We start from the raw sequence: 21,654 nt of genomic DNA, 5'->3' as shown, positions 1-21,654 counted from the left end.
TAGCCACAGTTACTGCCATAGTACCATTACAAATCAAATCAAATCAAAATGAAAACAGTCACATCTGCTGTCGTAGTGTCATTATAAACCAAATTTAAATTAAAACAGTCACATAATTGCTGCCATAGTGCATTACAAACCAAATTGAAATAAAAACAGTTTCAAACAAACAAGACAAGTAGGCTAGTGGGGCTGGGGATTGCAGACGTAAGTCTCTAGAGTGGCGACTGGGAAATGGAAAAACCCTAACTTATCTATATATATAGTAGGCTAATGGGGCGGCAATCAGGAACCCTAAGTCCCTAACTTGTGTGTGTGTGTGTGTGTGTGTATATATATATATACACACACACACACAGTCGGGTTCCGGTGAGGGATCCCGCATTTTTTTAAAATGCGGGACTCCCCTTCCCAATTGAATTTCGATGATCCGAGCCGCTCAAAGTGATCAGAACGTGATTTTAAGGGTTCCCGCGAGAAATTAGCAAAAAAAATGACCGGGAAGGGCTTCATCCAAGCAATTTTCATTGAACGGTTCAAAAAAAACTGCTCGGATGAAGCCCTTCCCGGTCATTTTTTTCCCTGATTTCTCGCGGGGACCCTTAAAATCACGTTCTGCATACATTGAACGGTTCGGATTTTCAAAATTTGATCGGGAAATGAAAGTACCTCGTTTTAACAAAGTGAGGGATCCCTCACTTGATAATTTGTGTGTGTGTGTGTGTGTGTGTGTGTGTGTGTGTGTGTATATATATATATATATATATATATATAGTAGGCTAGTGGGGCGGGGATCGGAGCGGGGCGGGGATGGGGCGGGTACTACCTCATATCCACCCCCTACCCGTTCCCCACTTTTTTTAAAAAATTATCCCCATACCCTACCCGATCCCCAAATAATCCCCGAATCCCCTACCCATTTGGGGCGGGGAACGGGACGGGTTGGGTCGGGGCGGCCGGAATTGACATCCCTACAAATTAGGCGCAACATTCAGCCCTAGCTCCTCCCCTCCTACGTTACCAATTGTTGTGTCAGGTTCACTTTTGGTCCCATACAATTAATCCGAGCCAGTTAATAATTTTATAATAATAATTCGAGCGATCTCGTAAAAAATGAGCTCAATGTGTATGCATTTGTTATGTTAGTATCTTTCATTTTTGTCGGAAAAGTTTTTTACACATACAGAAAAAAGCAAAAGAAGGTTTTTAATTTTTTTGCACTAGTCATGGGCAGAACTCTAGTAGTATTATACTGGTATTATACTCTGTTTTGAGTATTATTGGTGCATGTTGTATGAAATGGTTCTCTGCCGCCCATAGGGATAATATGGTAATTTTAGTGTACATGGGTATTTTAATCATTTTAAATTTTAATGTATAAGTAATTGGGTTAATGAGCGGGTCAGGTTTAATTTTAAATAAATCTGTCGGGTCGGGTATGGGTCATTGACCTCATAACTAATGGGTTCTAAATGGGTCAATGACCCATTCTAAACCCAACCCACTTATAACTTACCCAATTTGATCCTAATCAGCCCATTTAACACCCCTAATTTATACCAAACTCTGGAATCAATCGCAGTCACAAGAAATCTCTAGAGCCCATCAGTGCTCTTAACAGTTGAGTCACTCGTGAAAAATAAATGCCAACTTATTTCAGACCCAGATGTCTCCACATGACATTAACTGGTTCATAAAATCCAAAGGGTAATCTCAAGAGGTAGAAAGTTACACAAATCCGAAGGGTAATCTCAAGAGGTAGAAAGCGCGGAATAGTTGCCTTGCAGACAGAAGTCTCTCGTTCGACTTCCATTGAAGACCTAGCGGATCCTTCATCCTTTCAGTTTAACCGTGAGAGTTTCTCTTCTGATCAATTGCCTACTCCCTATGCAGAGATGGCTTGACAAAACTGGAAAAGAGATTAGTCGAATTGCCCACATTTAAGTCGGCATTTGAGCAAAGTTATTGTCCATCCAAATTTAAGGTACAGGGAAATTTCGTAGCAGCTTTGCCAACAAAGAAAGTCAAGGCCCCCATTTCCTTTGGATAACTCATACTACTACTAGTAAAAGCTAAACCCTCCAACCAAAAGGCAAAGCGAATGAAGTCCACATGTTGCCATTGTAATCAATAGTAAATTGGATCTTTAATTCTTGCTAAATTTGCACGACAAGTTTGATTTTGAGATCATCCAACTCGTTAGGTATTTAGGTGTGGACAACTTGTTGGCTGTATGTCATTTCGTGGAAATAGATGAATATGATGCTCTCCTTACATATCATGATGGACTGAATTTACCTCACTGGTAATTTACTCAATAGTTCTCCTTCATGCCAAGGAAAATGGGTTTTCAGACACGACCTCAACGCAACACGAAGTTCAAGGGTTTGGATCGATCACTTTTTTTTTTTTTTAACACGAACTCAAATAAAAAACGACCCACCCGACAATGCAAAAATTAAACAGGACGAATACGGGTAGGACTTGCGTTACTCAAGGATATTCAGATAACCGTGTAATTATCCGCGTCAACCCGTTAACTCTAATGACACAACTCAAACACGGCACGACATTATGCAAGTTATTTTAGTAGTATTAGACTTTTAGCGTACTTTATATATTGAAACTTATATCATAGTGTTGGTGCTTTTTATTTAGGTAATAATAATCATAAAAATGTTCAAACGTCTAGCATAATCTTCCAATGTCAAATTTTAAGAAATTCGAAGGTTTTGCAAGGTTATACCTTATAATTTATTGGTGCTCCTGAAGACTCTACAAATATGGAATCAGCCTTAAATTCTTTCTTTCCCCCCATCCGCCTCCTCATCAAATTTTACGTTCCGGTAGCGCACTTCAAATGCCAAAATCATCCTACAAAGGTGAAATTGAATTTGAAGAGCTTGTTGGAGTACACTATCAAGGTAGCAAACGCTAAAAAAGTAATCAAACAACACAATTTGAAGTATATTCTGGTAAGTTATCAAAATACACTGGTAAGTTATCAAAATACACTTTTGACTTTTGAGGCTAATTTTTCCTTTAAGTTATATATATGCTGACGCGTACGCTTGTGGAGAATTTCAGGATTATTAGTAGGTATATTATGTGGTGAACATATTCTAGGGTCTGATCCCCATTATCTTAATTTGAACTGAACTATTACAATTTGAAGGTTTAAAGTTTTCTCCAAGTAGACCATTAACTAGGATAGTGGTGACACACCAACTAAAATCTAGAATATAAGTTGGAAAAAGGTTGATTGCTCAAAAGAGAATCCAAGGTAAACATAAATATGCTAAGTAGCTTTCTAGCTAGTTAGATAGAAAGAGATTAGAAGCACTTGGAATCCATCCTAGTATTACTCTCGTCCACGCTCTCATCCTAGTACTACTCTCGTCCACGCTCCCTTCCTAGTACTACTCTCGTCCAACGTGGACAAGAGTAGTACTAGGATGGATTCCAAGGGCTTCTTATCTCTTTCAAGTCATAAGAGTAAGACTACACATGTTAGTTTTCAAACTAAACACCATTGTATTCAATACAATTATAGTTATCATCAGGAGCAAATCCTAAATTATAATTTATTTATTTTTGATCGACAAAAATATATATAGATAAATAGATAAAAACTCGACAAAAGTACATTAAGAAAGGAAAAAAGCCAACACCGACAAGGATATTGACATGCCATGGGACCAAGGGAAGGTGGAGGAGAACCAACGAAGTGTTGGAAATAGTGAATAGCATTCTATGCATGAGTGACCGGAATAGGTATTTACAATTTCTTAACTAAATACAATTTTACGCTTGAATGACCGAAGGCTTTTGTAGAACTAGACTATTTAGTGTGTATGTGCATGCGCGCGTGTTTCTAATCTACAAATAGCAGATAGGCAACCACGTATTCTTTTATAATAATAAAAAAAAGGATAATTTTCCCGACTTGAACTCACCAAGTTCGAAACAGATAACACTCGTCATAAGGCGCGCGTTTTGTATATTTCCCAAACAAGACTCTTTCATCAAACCTTGCTCTATTGAGAAGGAAACACTCAGAGGTCGTTTAATTGGGTGAATTTTCTCCATGTTTTTCAATAGTAGGTAGACTTTACTTTTTGAAAATAATGTCACAATTATCCCGATAGGGAATTTATGAAGTTGCAAGTCTCTTCTAGTCCAGTTGTTGGACTTGTGGCAGACAACATAGTCCTTGCCTTTACCTATTCTTCTTACATTACATAAAAGACTTTTGACTCCCTACTCGCTAGTAGAAAAGAACAAAAGAGGGAGAATTTGATTCTTCTCTTTCGTTTCACTTTTCCACTCACTGAAACCAGAAAGTACGCCAACTGCCTAACAAAGGCATCTATAGGCTATAGGTAGCATTTGGAATTTTCTTAGGAAATTAAGGTTTAAGTTTTAGCTTTAGGTAGCTTATTCCTAATCACTTGTGGAAAAACAGTGGATATAAATCAAACTCATAGTTGAACCTTATTTAGGTTGGGAGCCATGATCTCTGTGTGGTATGGTCAAATACACAAAATTAGTGAAAATTCTCAAAATTTTAGTGGGGTATAAAATTTGGAGGCCCAAATGTATGAAAACTGATTTTATAATGCGTAGTAATATTAGAGGGTATCTTGAGTAAGTTTACGTTGTCGGGTTTCACCCCACTTACCACTATGTGGCTCTGCTAGTCTACTCGAACCTTATACCTAGAGATGTCGTCACGTTAGTTTCTTAATTATCTTTGTTTTAACTCAGATAATCACGATTTATCATATATAGAGGAAAATTTTGGGCCCCCGGCAAGTACCCATGATACGATTGGTCCCCCAGACAAGTCCATTGACACTGGTCTCAAGTAAGTAGAGAAAAAGAAAGAGATAATTACCAGAAGTGGATAACATTGGATTAGTCAATCATATTGTTGGACACTACAGCCCTGTATCTGCATTACGCTATTCTATAAATCCTACCATCTTAATGAGGAGAAAGGTAGAATCAAACTTATAGACATGACTTTATTGGCAGGACTTTACCTAAATTTTCCAGATGTATGATTGGTTTGATAATGATTAGTAGGAAATTAAGAGAAGGTTTAAACATATTTGAATGTTCAGTTTAGATGTAAGATAGGTTCGAAACTATGTGAAGTGAACTTGAGCAACTGGTCAGACACAATTAATCACCACATATGTATTGTATAACATTTATAGATGATGTGTACCCTATCATTTATCCGTGGGGGTGGCCTGGTGGTTAAGACCTAGGACTTATGGATTTACTCCCACCTAAGATTACAAATTCGAAACCTCTCGAATGTTTTAAACTCATTCGGGGTCAGTCCATACAGAGCTCTCCCAAATGGACGGTGGGATTAGCCCGAAATTATCGAAATCTGCAGCTTGTCAACTTGGGTGTGGAAAAGCTTGGTCTGAAACAGTTAGGTGAAAATGAGCTGTGTGATAAGGACCCACTATTAGACCAGACGAGATTGTAGACTTTAATTGAGATTGAGAAAATCATGAGATTCGCAGCCACAAGAAAAGCCAAAAGACAGAATACATATATTAAGGGGTTGTTTGGCTAAATAAGTCAAATGACTTCTTTTTTTTGTGTTTATTTAATTTTTTTTTTTGCATTTGTTAATTTTTTGTCAACTTTTTATGGATTATTGCTTCGTCACGACAAGAAAAATCTAAAAAGTACAAATTTATGATCGAAATCCAAATTATTTTAAATAAAAACGAAAAAATTTGGCTTTATCCTATTTTTGGAGACTTCTCATAGCCGTACGCATATTCTATTTTTGAAGACTTCTCGTATCACCAAATCCATACTCAATTATTGTATCCAAATTCCATATTCATATCCATATCCATGTTTCATAATTTTCTGAAGGCAAGAGAAATGTTACTGATAAGATATATTCTCCACGTGTTGGCTTTACTTAGGCGATCCCAAACTAATATCCCACAATGATGAGAAAAACAAAGGTAAAGGTCACAGAAATCCTACACAAACAAAAGAGGCTTCAATCTAAGAAATGGAACTATGGAAAAGCTCAAATTACTGGTCCATATAATCATTGCCTCCAAAATGATTTGTTGTCTTCCAGAAGGCTGATTGAAGTTAAGGGTATTGTTTAATAAGAACATCCAAAATTGGGCACCCACTTCCTTAATTATTTAACAGGGTGACTAACCATTAGACCAAATCTATTAATTAATTACATTGATCACTTGTACTTTAACCACCACCACAACATTAGTGTCAAACCATATAATGGCTGCTTTTTCCCTAACTCAATTAAACTCTTTGATATGGTCTTTCTTTTTTCTTTTCTTTTCTTTTTTTTTTATAACGAGATGCCTGGGCCCGCTCAACTTAACTAATCCTGGGGACCAATGCTACCATCCACGATCCAAGGTCCCATTCAAAGTCAAAGCAAAATTCTGTGTGGATTGGCCCCAAAAGTGTTTATAGCACCTAAGAAGTTTAAAGCCTGAGACCTTAAGAGAAAGCAAACACCTAAGCCTGGGCTAAACGGTTTTCTTTGATATGTTTCTTCAACACCCGTCAAACTATCAAAGTATCAAACCCACCCCCCAAGGCCCCAACTGAACAATAAAAACCAAACTTCCACTAAACCAAGCCAAATTTGTATCAATCTCTCTCTCTCTCTCTCTCTCTCTCTCTCTCTCTCTCATCAACCTTAAATAACCCTTCCACACCCAAAGGCAACCCTACAAAAACTAACCACAAGAGAGAGGTAAGAGACCCATCAATGGAGAATACACAAAAGGCCCTAGAGAGAGAGAACCCATCTCTGCAGACCTCCCCTAAAAGCAATAACATATGTATCACCACCAATAACAATGATGTTGAAAGCCCTTCAACACCAAAACACATACCCAAATCAGAAACCAATGGCTTTCCAACAACCTTTATTCATGCAGACACAAACTCCTTCAAACAAGTGGTCCAAATGCTCACTGGTTCCCCAGAAACCGCCACCAAACAAGCCTCCAAACCAGGCGGTCCAGTCAAGACCCGACCCAAGAAACCAGGTTTCAAGCTCCATGAGAGAAGGAACAGTACTCTCAAGAACCTCAAGATCATCACCGGGCTTTCGCCCACAGGTCACACCAAGATATTGTCACCCAGTTTTCTTGACCTACAAAAGCTTGATATTCGTGATAGGTCTTCTTCACCTTCATCATGTAATTTTCTCTCTCTAGAAGAAAAACTTGTTGCAGAGAGAGGGTTTTATCTTCTTGGATCGCCCGTAACAACGCCCCAAGGGTCGGAGCCTCAGCTTCTGCCATTGTTTCCGTTGACTTCCCCAAGAGTTTCGGGTACTTCTTGAAAAGTTTGGTTTTTACCGATAGATTGTAAGATTTTAGCTGGTAGAAGTGAAAAAGGTCATCAGCGGGAGGGAGAGATTCAGGAGTTGATTCTAATTTTATATACAGTCGTTCTCTACATGATATGGCAATGGTCTAATTTTAAACTTCTTTTTCCACCTGTAGTTTTCTGCTTAGTATTCTGTTATTGTTCCACTAGGACCTGAATCTATTTTCTGGAAAATGGATTAAATGTTGCAAAGCAAAACAAATAAAAAGGCAATCTATTGAAGTGAATATGCTCTCAGACTCATATATATAAGTTCGGTATCCAGGACGATATGGGACTTCTTCCCTTTCACATGCTACACCAAAAATAGTGCGATATTCTACGAGAAAAGAATACAGATCCAAATACAAATGTCCATACACCATTTAGCAATCTACACCCTAGTTGATGGCACTTGTTGAACAGTTAAGAGTTCTTCTAGAGGGACAAGGCAGGAAGAACTTACTTGCGAAGGCTCAATCACGTAATCTCCCCTAAGGGCCCCAGCCTTCAGAACCCTTGTCACATTCCCCTGCATTCACAAGTGCCATTGACATTGCAAGCAGAACATGGCACATGGCTTAGAGTAGACCAGTCCAATCCCAATTGGTGAAGCTTGATGACAGCATCAAAGAGAGTGATAAAATTCAGCCTGATAAAACAACTGGCACGTCTGAGGAAAGTCTAAGGGAGGATGAACCACATTATACAAAGAACAAAAAGTTTGTTGCAAGGCTATTGACACAAGCTTGAACTAAATTTACCCCACCGGGCCCCTCCCCACATAATTTGCCTAGAGTCATGTGACAAAACTCTCACTAATGTTCAGAGTGACAGCATTCCTGGCTGATATCACAGCAAACATCTAGTTGTGGGCAAGATTGGCTGGAACCGAATATTTAGGTAGGTAACGATTGGTTGATTAGGCTGCCAGGTTACGAGAAAGATTATCATTTGCCATAATACAAGAATCAATAGCAAATATGTATCGAGATTAATGGGAATGACAATATCTTCTAAAGTACGAGTACAAAGGAACAAGGGATTGACGATCTTTTTCACCCAATAACCTAATCTAGCTCTTGGAATAAAAGTCTACTTCCTAGGAAGCAACTTTAAGACCTTTTTGTTTAGGAAACCAGATGATAGACAGTAGTATTTCAGCAATCCATTACAGTATGTTAGAGCTCACCATTTCCAATAGTTAGAAGATAAGTTTTAAATGTAGTAAGGCAGGAACATTGCAGAATCAAGGTCGAAAGCAAGGGAAATCATGTTTCATTCTGTCACAAATATCGAGGTATAACTCCAATACCAATTTCTTAGAACTTTTTCTCCAAATCTACAAGAGACACAAAACTTCTCCCGTGAACATACTAGAAAACGGGATATAAAATAGAAAATTGCAGGTTTTGGGTTTACACAGTCACCAACCACTAGCCTTGGAACATATCTGAAAGGTTCCCACCGGTGGTCAAGCATCTTGTTTTGTTCAGCATTCCAATAATTTTGAGCCTCCATCATTCTCCATCAGAAGTCAAACCTTCAGAAGAAAATGGACAGAAATGACCTTGAAAGGGCCCATCTACAGATCCAATGGACCACATCCCTGTGTTTGGTTAGAACATTAGCTGCCAGGAGTAAATATCCGTCGCACATTATGTTCAACAAAGCATACGAGATACAGTAACATGGGGGTGTGGTAATATTAATCTCTAACAGTCAAACAAACAGGGCCTAAGAAAAAAAAAGAGAAACATGCACAAGCTCTTTTCTGTTTCCCGTGTGAGTTTAGTTGTGCACACGCAATTATGGGTCAGAGAGGGGGCTCGCATTTCATAAACTGCATTCCGGCAATTACAAGAACATATTATGTTTCATAGTACATACAATTCATTACTAACACAGTTATTTCTTTTGTTCAATTCCACCTTTCAGTTTAAAACCATTCCTTACTACTCTGTTGTCTCTGATTACATCAACTCATCAAATGCTTACTTCCGAAAACATCGAGTGTGTAAGCCTCAGCTATTAGCAGTCATTTTCCAAGAAATTACACTTGTAATAAACACCCTTGCACCTACTGATGATGTCTGTGGGGGGCTGAAATCACCTTTGACCCTTCTTCCCCTTTGTTGAACGGAGGAGGGACGGAACGGTGAACTGAGTACCTGAAAACTGAAGGGGGGTGTACCTCCGGGAAGTGTGAATACATATTCTGTATCTTGAATATATATTATGTATCTTCTTGTAATATGCTATTTTAGGACATGTATCGTAATCAAATCATAGCATAATCATAGGGTAATCATATCGTAATCAAATCATAGTATAATCATAAGAAAATCATATCGTTATCAAATCTTGTAATCTTCCTTTCTTAAGCGTAGCTTTACTCTATTTAAAGGTGTACTCACCTCATTGTAATTCATTCAGAAATAACATTAGTATTTTCCGTTTCTGTTTCTCTATTTTCTATAATGGTATCAGGGCGGGTTCCGAAACCCTAACACAGGGACAGACTAACATTGAGGCAGTGCAAAATTTCTGTAGGAAGTAATATAGTTTTGGGGGTATTTCTGTAAATTTGCCCCATAGAATATTTTCCCCAAACATTTTGCCCCTATACTGCAACCAAACTACAATGTTGCCCTTTCCACTTTCCAGTCACTTTTTCCTCCTCCTCCTCTCTCTCTCTCTCTCTCCGGAAAAAATTGAAGAATGGAGAATAACTCACCCTGTGAAGGAAAAATCTAGAAACCCTCGAATATCGATCACCACCGCCGACGAACTCAGCTGGAATTGGACCGGGAATAGACCCGTTTTACAGGCGAGTAGTTTAGATCCCATTTTTCTTTTTTACAGAGTGGATTTCAGCCATAAATACTCTATTTCTCTAAATACTTTTTCTCTCTATATGGATAATGAATATGGGAATGAAAATAAGAGTTTCTGGCTATTTTTTGGAACTTATTTTTTGGAACTCATTGTTTCTGGAACATGGACGAGGGCCATGAGGCCTAAGGGAAAGGAAATCAACATTTTATAAATAAATATCTCATTTTGGTTATTGTTCTATTATTTTTGTTTTTTCCAGATTATTTGTACAAGAACAAAATTATATGTTGTAAATCGCATAAAATCCTGGGTCCGCCACTGCCCTAACAATGCAATACAGCAAGCAATCATACAACAATTATGCGATCAAGAGATCATATGTACAATGTGCTATGCAAGATACAAGATTGACAAAACCCCCAATTTTTTTTTTTTTTTTACTTTTTTTTTAAAAGATCATGGCAAAAATAAAAAATAAAGAAAGAAACAAATTTATAAAACCTACCGGAAAAAGAAAGACTTTTTTTTTCAGAACTCCTAACAATTGAGGACTGTGGCAATCTCTCACAAGTCAAAATTTATTTATCTCAAGAGAGAGAGAGTTATGTAAAGACTTCTCTTTATTTCAAGAGAGATAGACTCTATCACAAACTCGTAACAAAATGAAATTCATCTTCTACAACAATTAAAACTCTAGAGAGTGATAATCATTTAATCAAGCAAGAGTTTGAGATATAGTGCAACACATAGTCCTAACCTGTTTTAGATTTCCTGTCCTAGTTTGGAAAGAGTTCTATGGCTTTCTACTATATGCAAAGTTTCGGGTAGTCTCAAGGGGTGCTCCGTTAGGAGTTTGCTGGAACCCCTAACATAGCCCGTGACATACCGGATATTAGGTGACTCAACGTGGGTTGCCCGCTTGAGGCACATGACAAAGAATTAAATAAAGCAAATATTAATTCCATGTTGAACTTTCTAGTTATGGCTCTCAAGTCCCCAGCAGAGTCGCCAAAACTGTGGACACCACCCCCAAGGGGCATCACCACACATATATTCTCACTACATGTTTCCTCTTCATAAACTCAAAATCGTGGATATTCCCATGGCTAGGAACATCGCCACACGATAATTAGTACCACTGAATAGAGTCACCACTTAGTTTATTAAAACTAAGAAAAACAGGTAGAGATTCTAGGTACGGGAGCCGAAACTACAATAAGGGGAAGGTGTTAGGCACTCCACTTAGCCCGGTTGCAAGACCGGCCCATAATTATTCAACATAGATTTAATATTCGCTTTAATCTAATTCTACAAGTAAACTAATTGTTAGCCTTTAAACAGTTAATAGGTGATCCAAGACAGTAAGTAAGCCACATGCAACAAAATAAATTAATAAACAAAATCTATCCCAACAGATGGATTCTACTGGATTAATATACCGACCGTGGGAACGATGTCCGCCGATATTCTTCCTCACACTAGAAAAACGAATAGTTTAACAAAGAATCAGAATACTATGATTTCAATACAGAAAAGGGAAATAGATTAAACCATAGGCCCTTGGGCCTCACCACCTTAATCCCTCAGTGCACAATTGCTTCAGATTAAGGGTGATGTCCCAGCAGATATTTTTCCTCACACTAGAAAAAACGAACAGTTTAACAAAGAATCAAAATACTACGATTTCAATACAGAAAAGGGAAATAGATTAAACCATAGACCCTCGGGCCTCACCACCTTGATCCCTCAGTGCACAATTGTTTCACATTAAGGGTGATTGATTGAATTGCTTCTTGAAACCCTAGGATTAGGGTTTGTACTTCAGGGTTTGATCACTCGAATTGCGACTACTCATGGGAGGTTAGGGTTTTTGTAGAGAGGATATGAAAGATGATTTCTGCAGAGTTTAGAGGTATGAGATGGAGGAATTGAATGTGTATTTTGGAGCCCTAAAGTTCTCTTTATATAGGCACTAGATGACATCGCCCCAACCAATCACAATGTACGAATTAAATGAGAAGTATATAATCATTAGATCTCTTCTCAAAATCCTTTTTGTAGCCCTAAAGTTACGTGAATTGGCTGCTAGGGTTTTGTGATCGGATTAAAACGCTGACAGAAGGTTCCAGATTCTTGGCCAAAACAATCTGCTGGCCGCCAAATGGATCTGGCGGCCGAGAAATCAATCTCACGGAGAGATTTCCAACACCATATTCTACAAGATTCCACGGGTAAAGAAAAGAAGTAACGTTCGTGAGATCAATCCAACGGCCAGCAAATCTATTCTACTCAAAAATTGTACTTCTGTTCCACAAGGCTATTTGGCTCTCAGTTGGGTCCTCTAAATAGCTAAACGTACTCATCAAAGTCCTCAGGTTTACGAGAAGTCAATCGTCAATCGCATTATCCTATTCATCATCGGGATGGTCCCCAAGGTGGAACTTGAAATACTTGTTAGGCCAAATTGGGGTGTCTACGCTACACCTTCACTATCTATTCCAAATGTCTTTTATGTTCCTCAGTTGTCTTTAAGCCTACTTTCAATCAGCCAATTATCCGACTCTGGTTTTGATGTTTTCTCTTCCTCTGGTTGTGTTGTGCAAGATCGGGATTCCAAGAAGCAAATTGGGGCAGGCTGATGTGAAATTTTAATGTACTTGCAAGCGCACGAATCGTACCGAAGTATAGTAATGCAAGAGCGAGGTCGAACCCACAGGGACTTATGATTCTTCTAGGAAAAATAAATAACTTAAACCGATTAAACCCTAACCTAGTCGACAAAAGTTGTGATAGATTTTTTAAACTAAAAGTAAAAAGTAAAAACAATAAACTAAATTATCAAAGACGAGGAAACTAAAATTTCTTTTTAATCAAAGGAGAAAATACTAGGGTTTCGGAATCCACACCCATTAACTAGTATCATTATATATTCATGATCATTAACTTTACCCAAAATTTCTTCATGATAATCTGAAAGCTAATTCTGTTACCATGGAAAATATCATCGTGAAAATTCATCAAAAAGTCTAATATTTGTTCCTCTCCGCTCGCAAGTATAAAATCGAATCATTAATTGTATCCGCTTTTAACAAATCACAATAAATATCCAGTTTTATAGTTAACAATGAAAATTCAGCGTTCAATGTTAAAGACAATTCCAAATCATGAGAAAAACATGATTGAACTCATATCCAAAATTTATCCCTAATAGTTGATTTGGAGTAAGAACAATTTAATCATAATCAAAATCACATATTTGGGTAAAATCAAATCTCATAAATATATAAATAATAATCGTTAATGGGGCTTCATCCTCAACCCTAGTTGAAGAGTTTAGCCGCTCATGGAGTCAAAACACATACTCAAATAATAAAAGAACTCCATTGAAGAAAATAAGGTCTCACAAAATATGAAAAGATGTTCAACACTTATTCCTCCTTGCTCCAGCCGAGGTAGTGCTTCTGTTCTTTTGCCCGTCAGTGAGTTCTCTCCGATTGATCTCCTTATGCAAAGCCTAATGCCTTTTGTTTATACACACTGCCGAGATTTATTTCCTTGTTACTTGGTCCACTCAAAGATTTCTCTTAGAAATTGTCTTTCCTTTTTTTTTTGATTCTCAAACCCAATTCTGCCTTTTATGATAGCCTTTGATTTCTAAGAATAAACTCTTAGCTGCGTGTAGATTTCCAATTACCAGTACATGCTCCTAAATCATGAATCAATGACTTGCCTTAACCGAGTCCTAATCACGTGCAGAACAAAATGACGTGTTGCAAATCTTTTCTTGTATCAGAACCAAATCCGTTGCGGCCTATTCTTGATTCCAAATCACCACTTAATTGGACCCCCATTTGCTTTGAATACAATTATCATCTTTCCTGCATAATTAAGTAATTTAGCATAAATGATCAAAAAGATGATAACTATATTTAATTAGGCACAATAAAGAACTAGAAAACATATGATATTGAGGCTTCAATATGTCAATATTTTACGCTCATCACAGGCCGTAGAGTTGGTGCTCTATCTTTTGGAGCACTGGCATCTCCCAATAAAATCTTCTTCCACTGCTGTGCTATCTTTTTTTTGTTTAGATCATAAGTCGTCTCTGTTTTATCTTTGGCATTCTGGATTAGGACATCTGTCTAGTGAGCGTCTGAAACTTTTAGTTAAGTCAGGTCATGTAGGTCATTTCTGTCAGTGATATTTCAGAATGCAGTGATTGTAAGTTTGAAAAAATGCCAACTTTAACTTTCAAAAAAAGTACTTCTGTTTCTACTTCGCCTTTTCAGCTTGTTCACACTGATTTATGGGGCCCTTCTCCGGTTGCTACTAAAGGTGGTTTTGTCTATTATGTCTCATTTGTGGATGACTTTAGTCGGTATACTTGGGTTTACTTAATGACACACAAATCTAAGTTCTTTAAGACTTAAAAGAATTTCCATGCCATGGTTCAAAATTAATTTTCTACATAGGTTAAAATTCTTCGGTCTGACTTGGGTGGGGAATATCCACCAATCGTCTTGCACTGACACTCCTGCCCAAAATGGTAGAGCTGAAAGAAAACATCGTCACCTTCTTAATACTACTCAGTCTCTACTCCTGTCTTCCTTCGTCCTATCCTGTTACTGGAGAGAAGTTGTTCTCACCGCGGCCTATCTCCTGAATCGGATGCTCACCCCTCTTCTCTCTAGTAACTTTCCTTATGAGCGGCTTTATAGTCAGGTTCCTAATTACTCTCTTCTTCGAGTGTTTGATTCTACCTGTTTTGTTCTCCCCAAGAAAGACCGCACTAAGCTCAGCGCCCGTTGTGTCTTAGGTGTTTTTTTGAGGTATGACATTAATTAAAATGGGTATCGGTGTTATGACCTCGTGACCAAAAAGCTTTATGTTTCAAGGCATGTTGTCTTCTTAAATCATCTTCCTTATTTTACTTTTCCTCCTACACTACTCCTGTAGCCAAAGAAGACTTAATCCATATTGACCCCTTTCCTATGGATATGGATATGCCTCCCGAAGAGTACACCTCCACTCTTGAGCTATCTGATATTTCTATAGCCCCCTCAGCATCACCTCGCCGTGCTCCGACCACCCAGGTCTACACCCATCGTCCAACTTCTACAGCTGCTCCACAATTTGCCTCCGCAGATCCTGATCCGCCTGCTCGCCGGTATCCCCTTTGCGACAATCGTCAACCACCGGTAAAATATGACTTTACTAATACCTGTTTCTCATCTTCTTATCAATCATTCATTTCCCGCATTCACACTTATTTTGAGCCTAGGTCCCATAAAGTAGCTTGCAATGATCCTAATTAGGTAGATGCCATGCAAGATGAACTTACTGCTCTTGCTCACAATCAAACTTGGGAGTTGGTTTCACTTCCAGATGATAAGAATCTAATTGGTTGAAAATGGGTCTACAAGGCTAAAACTCATTCTGATATTTCTTTGGAATGGTATAAAGCCCGTTTAGTTGCTAAAGGGTTTTCTCAGGAGTATGAGATTGATTTTGAGGAAACTTTTGCCCCCGTTGCCAAAATGACCACTGTTCGCACCTTGATCTCAGTGGCAGCAGTGCATCAGTGGCCTCTTTCTCAGTTGGATGTAAAGAATGCTTTTCTCAATGGCAATCTCCTCTTGGCTTCTCTCATCCTTCCAGTATGGTTTGCCACTTACGTCATGCTCTATATGGCTTGAAACAGTCCCCTCGCGCTTGGTATTCACGCTTCCAGGATGCTGTTCTTCAGATTGGCTTCACGCCTAGCATGCATGACTCTGCTCTAATCCTCTATTGCACCTCTCATGGCCTGGTACTTCTCTTACTTTATGTTGATGACATGATCATCATTGGTTCTAATTTTGTTGCTATTGTTGTTGTTGAAGTCAAAATTCATCTCTTTCGTGAGTTCGATTTGTAAATGTCCCATTGGTTTGCATATGATCGATTAGTTTTTGAACCAGTAAGTAGATTAAGCATATTTGCATTTAAACTACAATTTAAAAAAAGGGTTAAATACCCGGACACCCCTCCAAGTATACCTCTTTTTCTCGGTCACCCCCTCTAAGAATTTTGCCTACGGCCAGACCCTCTCATTAAAGTTTACTTTTCTCCTAAACCCCTTCTATTAGCCTTTTGTCAAGAACTGTTAATTTTTCCATCTAGATTCTGTCAAAAATAATAAAATGTTCCAATATTGCCCCCTACTTGAATATACTCCCTAAAATAACCCATCCTCCTAAAAAGTCTGGTTTACAATTTCGTTCCCTTTTGGAACCAAAGGGGTTTGCGAGAGAGGTGAGAAGATTTATCGTTTTATGTCGGCTGAATTGGTTGCGTTTGGGGCTCGATTGAAGCTCCAGATTTCCTTCTCTTTCGCCTTCTTTTCCGCTCTCTGCATGCGACAACACCTCTGTTGTCTCCCCTAGCAGACAACCCACCTGTCTTTCCCCTCTGTTTCGATGCGTTTGAAGCAAATGAGGAACAAATATTTTGTCCATTTACATGTTTTTCGTGGTTTTTTGTGTTATTTAATGTTTTCGGGCTCCGATTTGAACGGGGTTTTGATTTCTGTTGTTGCAGAACTTGTTCGGGAGTGGGTTTTCACGTCTCTTCTTGTTCTTGAGACGGCCTCACTTAGTAAATCTCCATAATCTTGATTAGTGATTCCCTTTCCTTTTTTCGATTTCTAAACAAGACTTACCACAATGGGGGGCAATATTGAAAAGGGAAAACAGAGCATATACACCCCATCTAACAAAAACAGAGCAGATCTACTCGTTGAACCTAGATTAGTTCCGACGCATATGAGAGAGAGAGAGAGAGAGAGAGAGAGAGAGAGAGAGAGACTTCTGAATATTACCGAGAGGTAGAGCCGGTGAAATTAAAGTAATTTTTCCAAATCAAAGAGAGAATAAGTAATTGAAGAAAATTAGGTTTCAAATTAGTAAGATTGTTGAATGTAATATAGCAATCTTTTCCCCCTTTGACCTTTTCCTGCATTTATCTCTCCTAGCAGAGAACTGATAGCATGAGAGAGACGGAGAGGTGGCTTCGGTGGAGGTTGAAGGTCGTGAATGTGTTTGGGATTTGGGGCAAAAATTTTGGTATTCTATTTGCAGAGAGAGAAGTGTGGATGCGGGTATATATATGTAAGGGCAAAATGGTCATTTCATTTATTCCGTCCAAAGGAGTTAGATCCTCCAAATGAAAACTTTAATGAGGGAGACTGTCTGTAGGAGAAATTCTTAGAGGGGGTGTCCGAGAAAAAGAGGTATACATGGAGGGGTGTCTGGGTATTTAACCCTTTAAAAAAACTCACCATTGCATCTACCCTCACTGGGATGGACTTCGAACCACATCTATGTTTGGACTTCATTTCGCTCCGATTCTTTATGTTTTTAGTTGATTTGTTCTACAAAAACCGCAAAAAAAAAAAAAGGAGAAACAAGATCTGCAATTGATTAACTGCCTATATCATTACAATTAACTGCCTATATCATTACAAGTCGAAAAGAAAAGTACCATGCAAAAAACATAACCAACCCAATTAAACCTGTTGAAACAATTTTTCCACATGTCCTATACAAAATAAGCTCGGGTAAAAAGCAATATCATGAATCACTAACTGAAAGTTCATGCATGCATTTCCACATAAATGAAATAGCAACCTGTGCATTTCCATTAAATACGCTGAGCTAAAAAGGAAACTAAACATGTGCACTTCCCTGACTTAAAAATGAAAATGTAGTCTAAATTGGAACTGATGCAGATACAGAAAATGAAAACAGGTTTCTTCCGAATTGATGCAAAAACAGTAACAGAAAAAAGACATCATAAATGCAGAAACAGATGCAGAAGAACCAATACAAAGCTTCTCTTTAGCTTGTTTGGTTCTATATGGATTAAATCTCCTAAAAAAAGAAAGATCAGGGTTTTACGAATTTTTTGTTAGGATGCTTGAATAGGACATGGATATTCCTTGGTCAACGAAGTTACCAGAATTCGGTATCACTCCATTTCTTATAAATTAGACCGATCCACTGCTTGTGACTGACGCCAGATGGTGGGTGGCTTCTGGCATACTCTACCCCCTTAGTAGTTTTAAGCTTATTGTACTTTCTGTAAAGCATATAACTGTAATCACTCAGTCTACGCCAGTTAGGTAAATATTTTTGATAGTCGTCATGCTTAAGATTTGAGAGAAAAAATTCAGGGGTACTCGCTTAAATTTTCTAATCTCTACTTCCGCTTCAGTTTACATCTCTATTGTGTTGCTCAGTCGGTCATATGAGATGGGGTTTTGGTGACTATAGATTGGAGAAATACTAACATATAAGTGCATATATATACATCGATCCATGTACAAACATATATATACAAGATTATGAGACCTTTGGCCCAAGTAATCACAACAAATCAACTGGATTTAGGATCTTTGGAGGAAGATATGTAAAAGACATAGAGAAACTTACCACCGTACCTGAAATCTTAGACTCGAGCTATTAGAAAGACAAGTAGAACGCTATTGTGATTCTTGATGCTCCGATCAAAAAATAATTCACTGTGGCAAGCTATGGCGGGTTCATCAAAGTGTTCTCTGCCTTTTTTCACCACCACCTCTGTCACTCCACCACCTCCACCTCTGCCTCCTTTGCTGCCCCTCTCCCCACAACTCATCAGCTTCTCCCCAACACAAAACCCCCACTGCCACCTAAAACCGCCCGCTGGCTGGGTTTCATATCCACCTCACTGCAGTGGATAATTCATCTTATTTAAAGCATAAATAATGCTCAAAGCCTCACAAGAAGAAAGTTACTCACTCGGTAGTCCACCCATTTGTCTAAGAATATCAATTGGTTGGGTATCGAGAACTCTCGCTTGTACAACCTCCCGAGTATGCCTACTAAGCTAAGCAATGAAATCAGTTACTATTTATGTATTGAAATATAAATATTCTGGTTCATGTAGTAAACAAACCATATATAATCAACAGTTCCCATGAACTTGGAGTGATAAGATTGCCAAGGGTTCCCCGTGGTTATCCCTTGTTATCTCGCATCCCTGGGCAATTGACTCGATGTGTATTTTTTTAATATCAACATATGCAGCACATTTAAGTAATAAATAAGATAGGTGTATTGTCTTGTATGCTACCGCTTTTTACTTTCACCTGAAATAAGATGAGTTACTCCTTCAGTCCCCGTAGCAAAACATAATTCTTCACAACTCTATCTATAAATCGGGGCCTTGAGACAGAACTCCAAAAGCTGAATGGGCATAAAAATCAGTCGATTAAATTGCTTATATCAAACATAGAATTAGATTACTCGACCTATGCATGATACGGTAACACCTGAGAAGTAATAGTGAATAATGCCATTCTTTTCCATAGAAACAACAATCACAGTAGCTTTGTTCGGTTAACATTTCTGTTTTTGTTTTTGTTTTGTTTTCAATCATTACCCTATTTCTTTCTCCAATTATTACCCTATTTTTTCAATTATTACTTTCTCATCTCTCTCTATGTCTCTCCAACCATTACCCATATCTTCAATCATTACTCTATTTCTCTCTCCACCCACTACCAAAACTAAACTAAACTCCCAACCAAACAAAACCAGTACAACTTTCTTTTTTCTCCTTTTTCCTTCCAATTTTCAGGTTCAAATGGATAATCTCATTTCCATTGTGTTTATACATTTGCTGGTTCTCCTGTTCAAATGCAAAGAACACATGTAGACCATTTCACTTTCGCCTTGTGTCTCTCTAAAACACTTGAGAATATGCAAGATGGAAAAAATTTTAGGAGGAATTATGAGTACAACCGGGCAGCATACTTGTCCTGATGTTGCGATGGTTGATCCTCCAAGGGACAAATAGCTCCTGAAATATTTCTTCTATCGTGTAGTTGAAGGTCCAACTGCAACAGATTAGAACCAATTGAGTTCCAAATGCATAAATCTGATAACAGACTGATGGATGTATTTTTTAGTGGAGTGCAAATTTCAGAGAATGCTTGTTAGACAGTGGCAGTGTCTATGGTCTGGATACAAAGAAACGATCTACAACTCACCTCAGTTGAAGCTAGAAACTGATACATTGCACTCTGCACATGATAAGAGCAGAAGTCAGTAATACTGAAGCGAAGGGAAAACTAAAACAATGTATTCGCTTACAAACGACGAAATTAACAATTGCAAGTGAACGAATAACTTGGAGCATGCTGTTAAAGTCCCCAGCAAGCACGACAGGAATGCTGCCCCACTCCTGTGACAGTTCATAGGCCTTATTAAGAAAAAGTCAAATCTACAATAGTCATGTTACATGGAAAAATCATAAACAATATCAGCGATGTCATATATTGCAAAGCTATAAGTTTTCCCATTTTAACATGTACTCCATTTACTCCCTTTTCACATGTAAACCTTTTTCCTTTTAGCATCTAAACAGTTTCTTTCCCATTTAACATCTAAACAACTTATCCATCAATAACAGACAAAGATACCAAATATAGTATATATTTACGAGAATACAAATTCCAAGCGCAGATTTGAAATCTGCATCTTAATATCTTTTGAGAATATAAATAATAAAGTAATAAAGTTTCCCCTTTCTCTAACAGCATAAGCTTTTAGATGAGCTGGTAGTTAACAACCTAATATGGTATCAGCGTAGACAACAGATCATGTGTTCGAACGGCACCGCCTATCTAATGATTAAAATTTACACGTGTTTAGTCTGCTTATAGAGGAGAGTTTGGCTACACATGAGTTGAGAATATAAATAATAAAGTTCTCCCTCCTAGTAGTTAACAACAAAATATAACATAACCTTAAGCTAAAACGAGTGTACAGAATCAACAAATTCGAAGAAACCGACCACCTTCACCACCCACACTAATCTTGATAAGCTAGAACGAGCAATCCCTAGCCCAGCTTGATATCTCCCCGCTTTGGGTTGAAGAGCACATGAATATTTCCAACCAATAAACTTCGAGATTTACCGGCCCTAGTGAAGTCTGATTAAAGAAGCAACATAACAGGTATCTAAAATGGTTACTTCATCAAAGAAGCAACATAACAAGTATCTCAAACATTAATTTTAAAATTCTAATGAAAGGACGAAAATTTCATTCAAGCAACATATCATATGTGATTCAAAAAGAAGGATAGGAGAATTGCAAGATACCCGAAGATGTTTGTTTAGAAAATGATATAACAAGTATCTAATAGGGGTTTTGATGTGCACGCTATCAGCTGCCTAACGCTTAGAAAATGATATTGAATATGTTAAATTTAGATGGTTTAAAGCCCTTGACAAATTGAATCACAAAGAGGGATTATGTAGCCAACCCAATTGATTGGGAATCAAGGCTTGAACTGATTTGGTTTGGTTTGGTTTGGTTAGGCATCT

At 38.0% G+C, this 21,654-nt stretch overlaps 1 protein-coding gene and 2 long non-coding RNA genes across 4 annotated transcripts; 1 reads left to right on the top strand and 2 right to left on the bottom strand.

The window, feature by feature from the left end:
• The first annotated feature begins 6,348 nt into the window (after positions 1-6,348).
• Positions 6,349-7,519, top strand: LOC131330181 (VQ motif-containing protein 4-like). The gene has a single exon (XM_058363678.1). The coding sequence runs from the start codon at positions 6,794-6,796 to the stop codon at positions 7,373-7,375; it is 582 nt and encodes a 193-aa protein (XP_058219661.1). The 5' UTR covers positions 6,349-6,793; the 3' UTR covers positions 7,376-7,519.
• A 102-nt stretch (positions 7,520-7,621) lies between these two features.
• On the bottom strand, positions 7,622-9,911 carry LOC131330183 (uncharacterized). Of its 2 annotated transcripts, XR_009200994.1 has the most exons (3): positions 9,819-9,911; positions 8,836-9,032; positions 7,622-8,053 (listed from the first exon to the last, which is right to left on the bottom strand). It is a non-coding gene; the product is annotated as an uncharacterized LOC131330183 (long non-coding RNA). The 2 variants fall into 2 exon arrangements; XR_009200993.1 differs by having other exon boundaries at positions 8,836-9,894.
• Positions 9,912-19,603: 9,692 nt separating this feature from the next.
• LOC131329807 (uncharacterized) lies at positions 19,604-20,052 on the bottom strand. The gene is made up of 2 exons (XR_009200854.1): positions 19,866-20,052; positions 19,604-19,651 (listed from the first exon to the last, which is right to left on the bottom strand). It is a non-coding gene; the product is annotated as an uncharacterized LOC131329807 (long non-coding RNA).
• Between the last annotated feature and the right edge of the window lie 1,602 nt (positions 20,053-21,654).

Source organism: Rhododendron vialii, chromosome 6a (assembly GCF_030253575.1).
Source record: "Rhododendron vialii isolate Sample 1 chromosome 6a, ASM3025357v1".
Lineage (NCBI taxonomy): Eukaryota > Viridiplantae > Streptophyta > Magnoliopsida > Ericales > Ericaceae > Rhododendron > Rhododendron vialii.
This window is presented reverse-complemented; position numbering and strand designations above follow the sequence as displayed.

What these genes read in the sequence shown, in the direction of transcription:
- LOC131330181 (XM_058363678.1), top strand. Translation starts at nt 6,794, where the DNA reads ATGGAGAATACACAAAAGGCCCTAGAGAGAGAGAACCCATCTCTGCAG.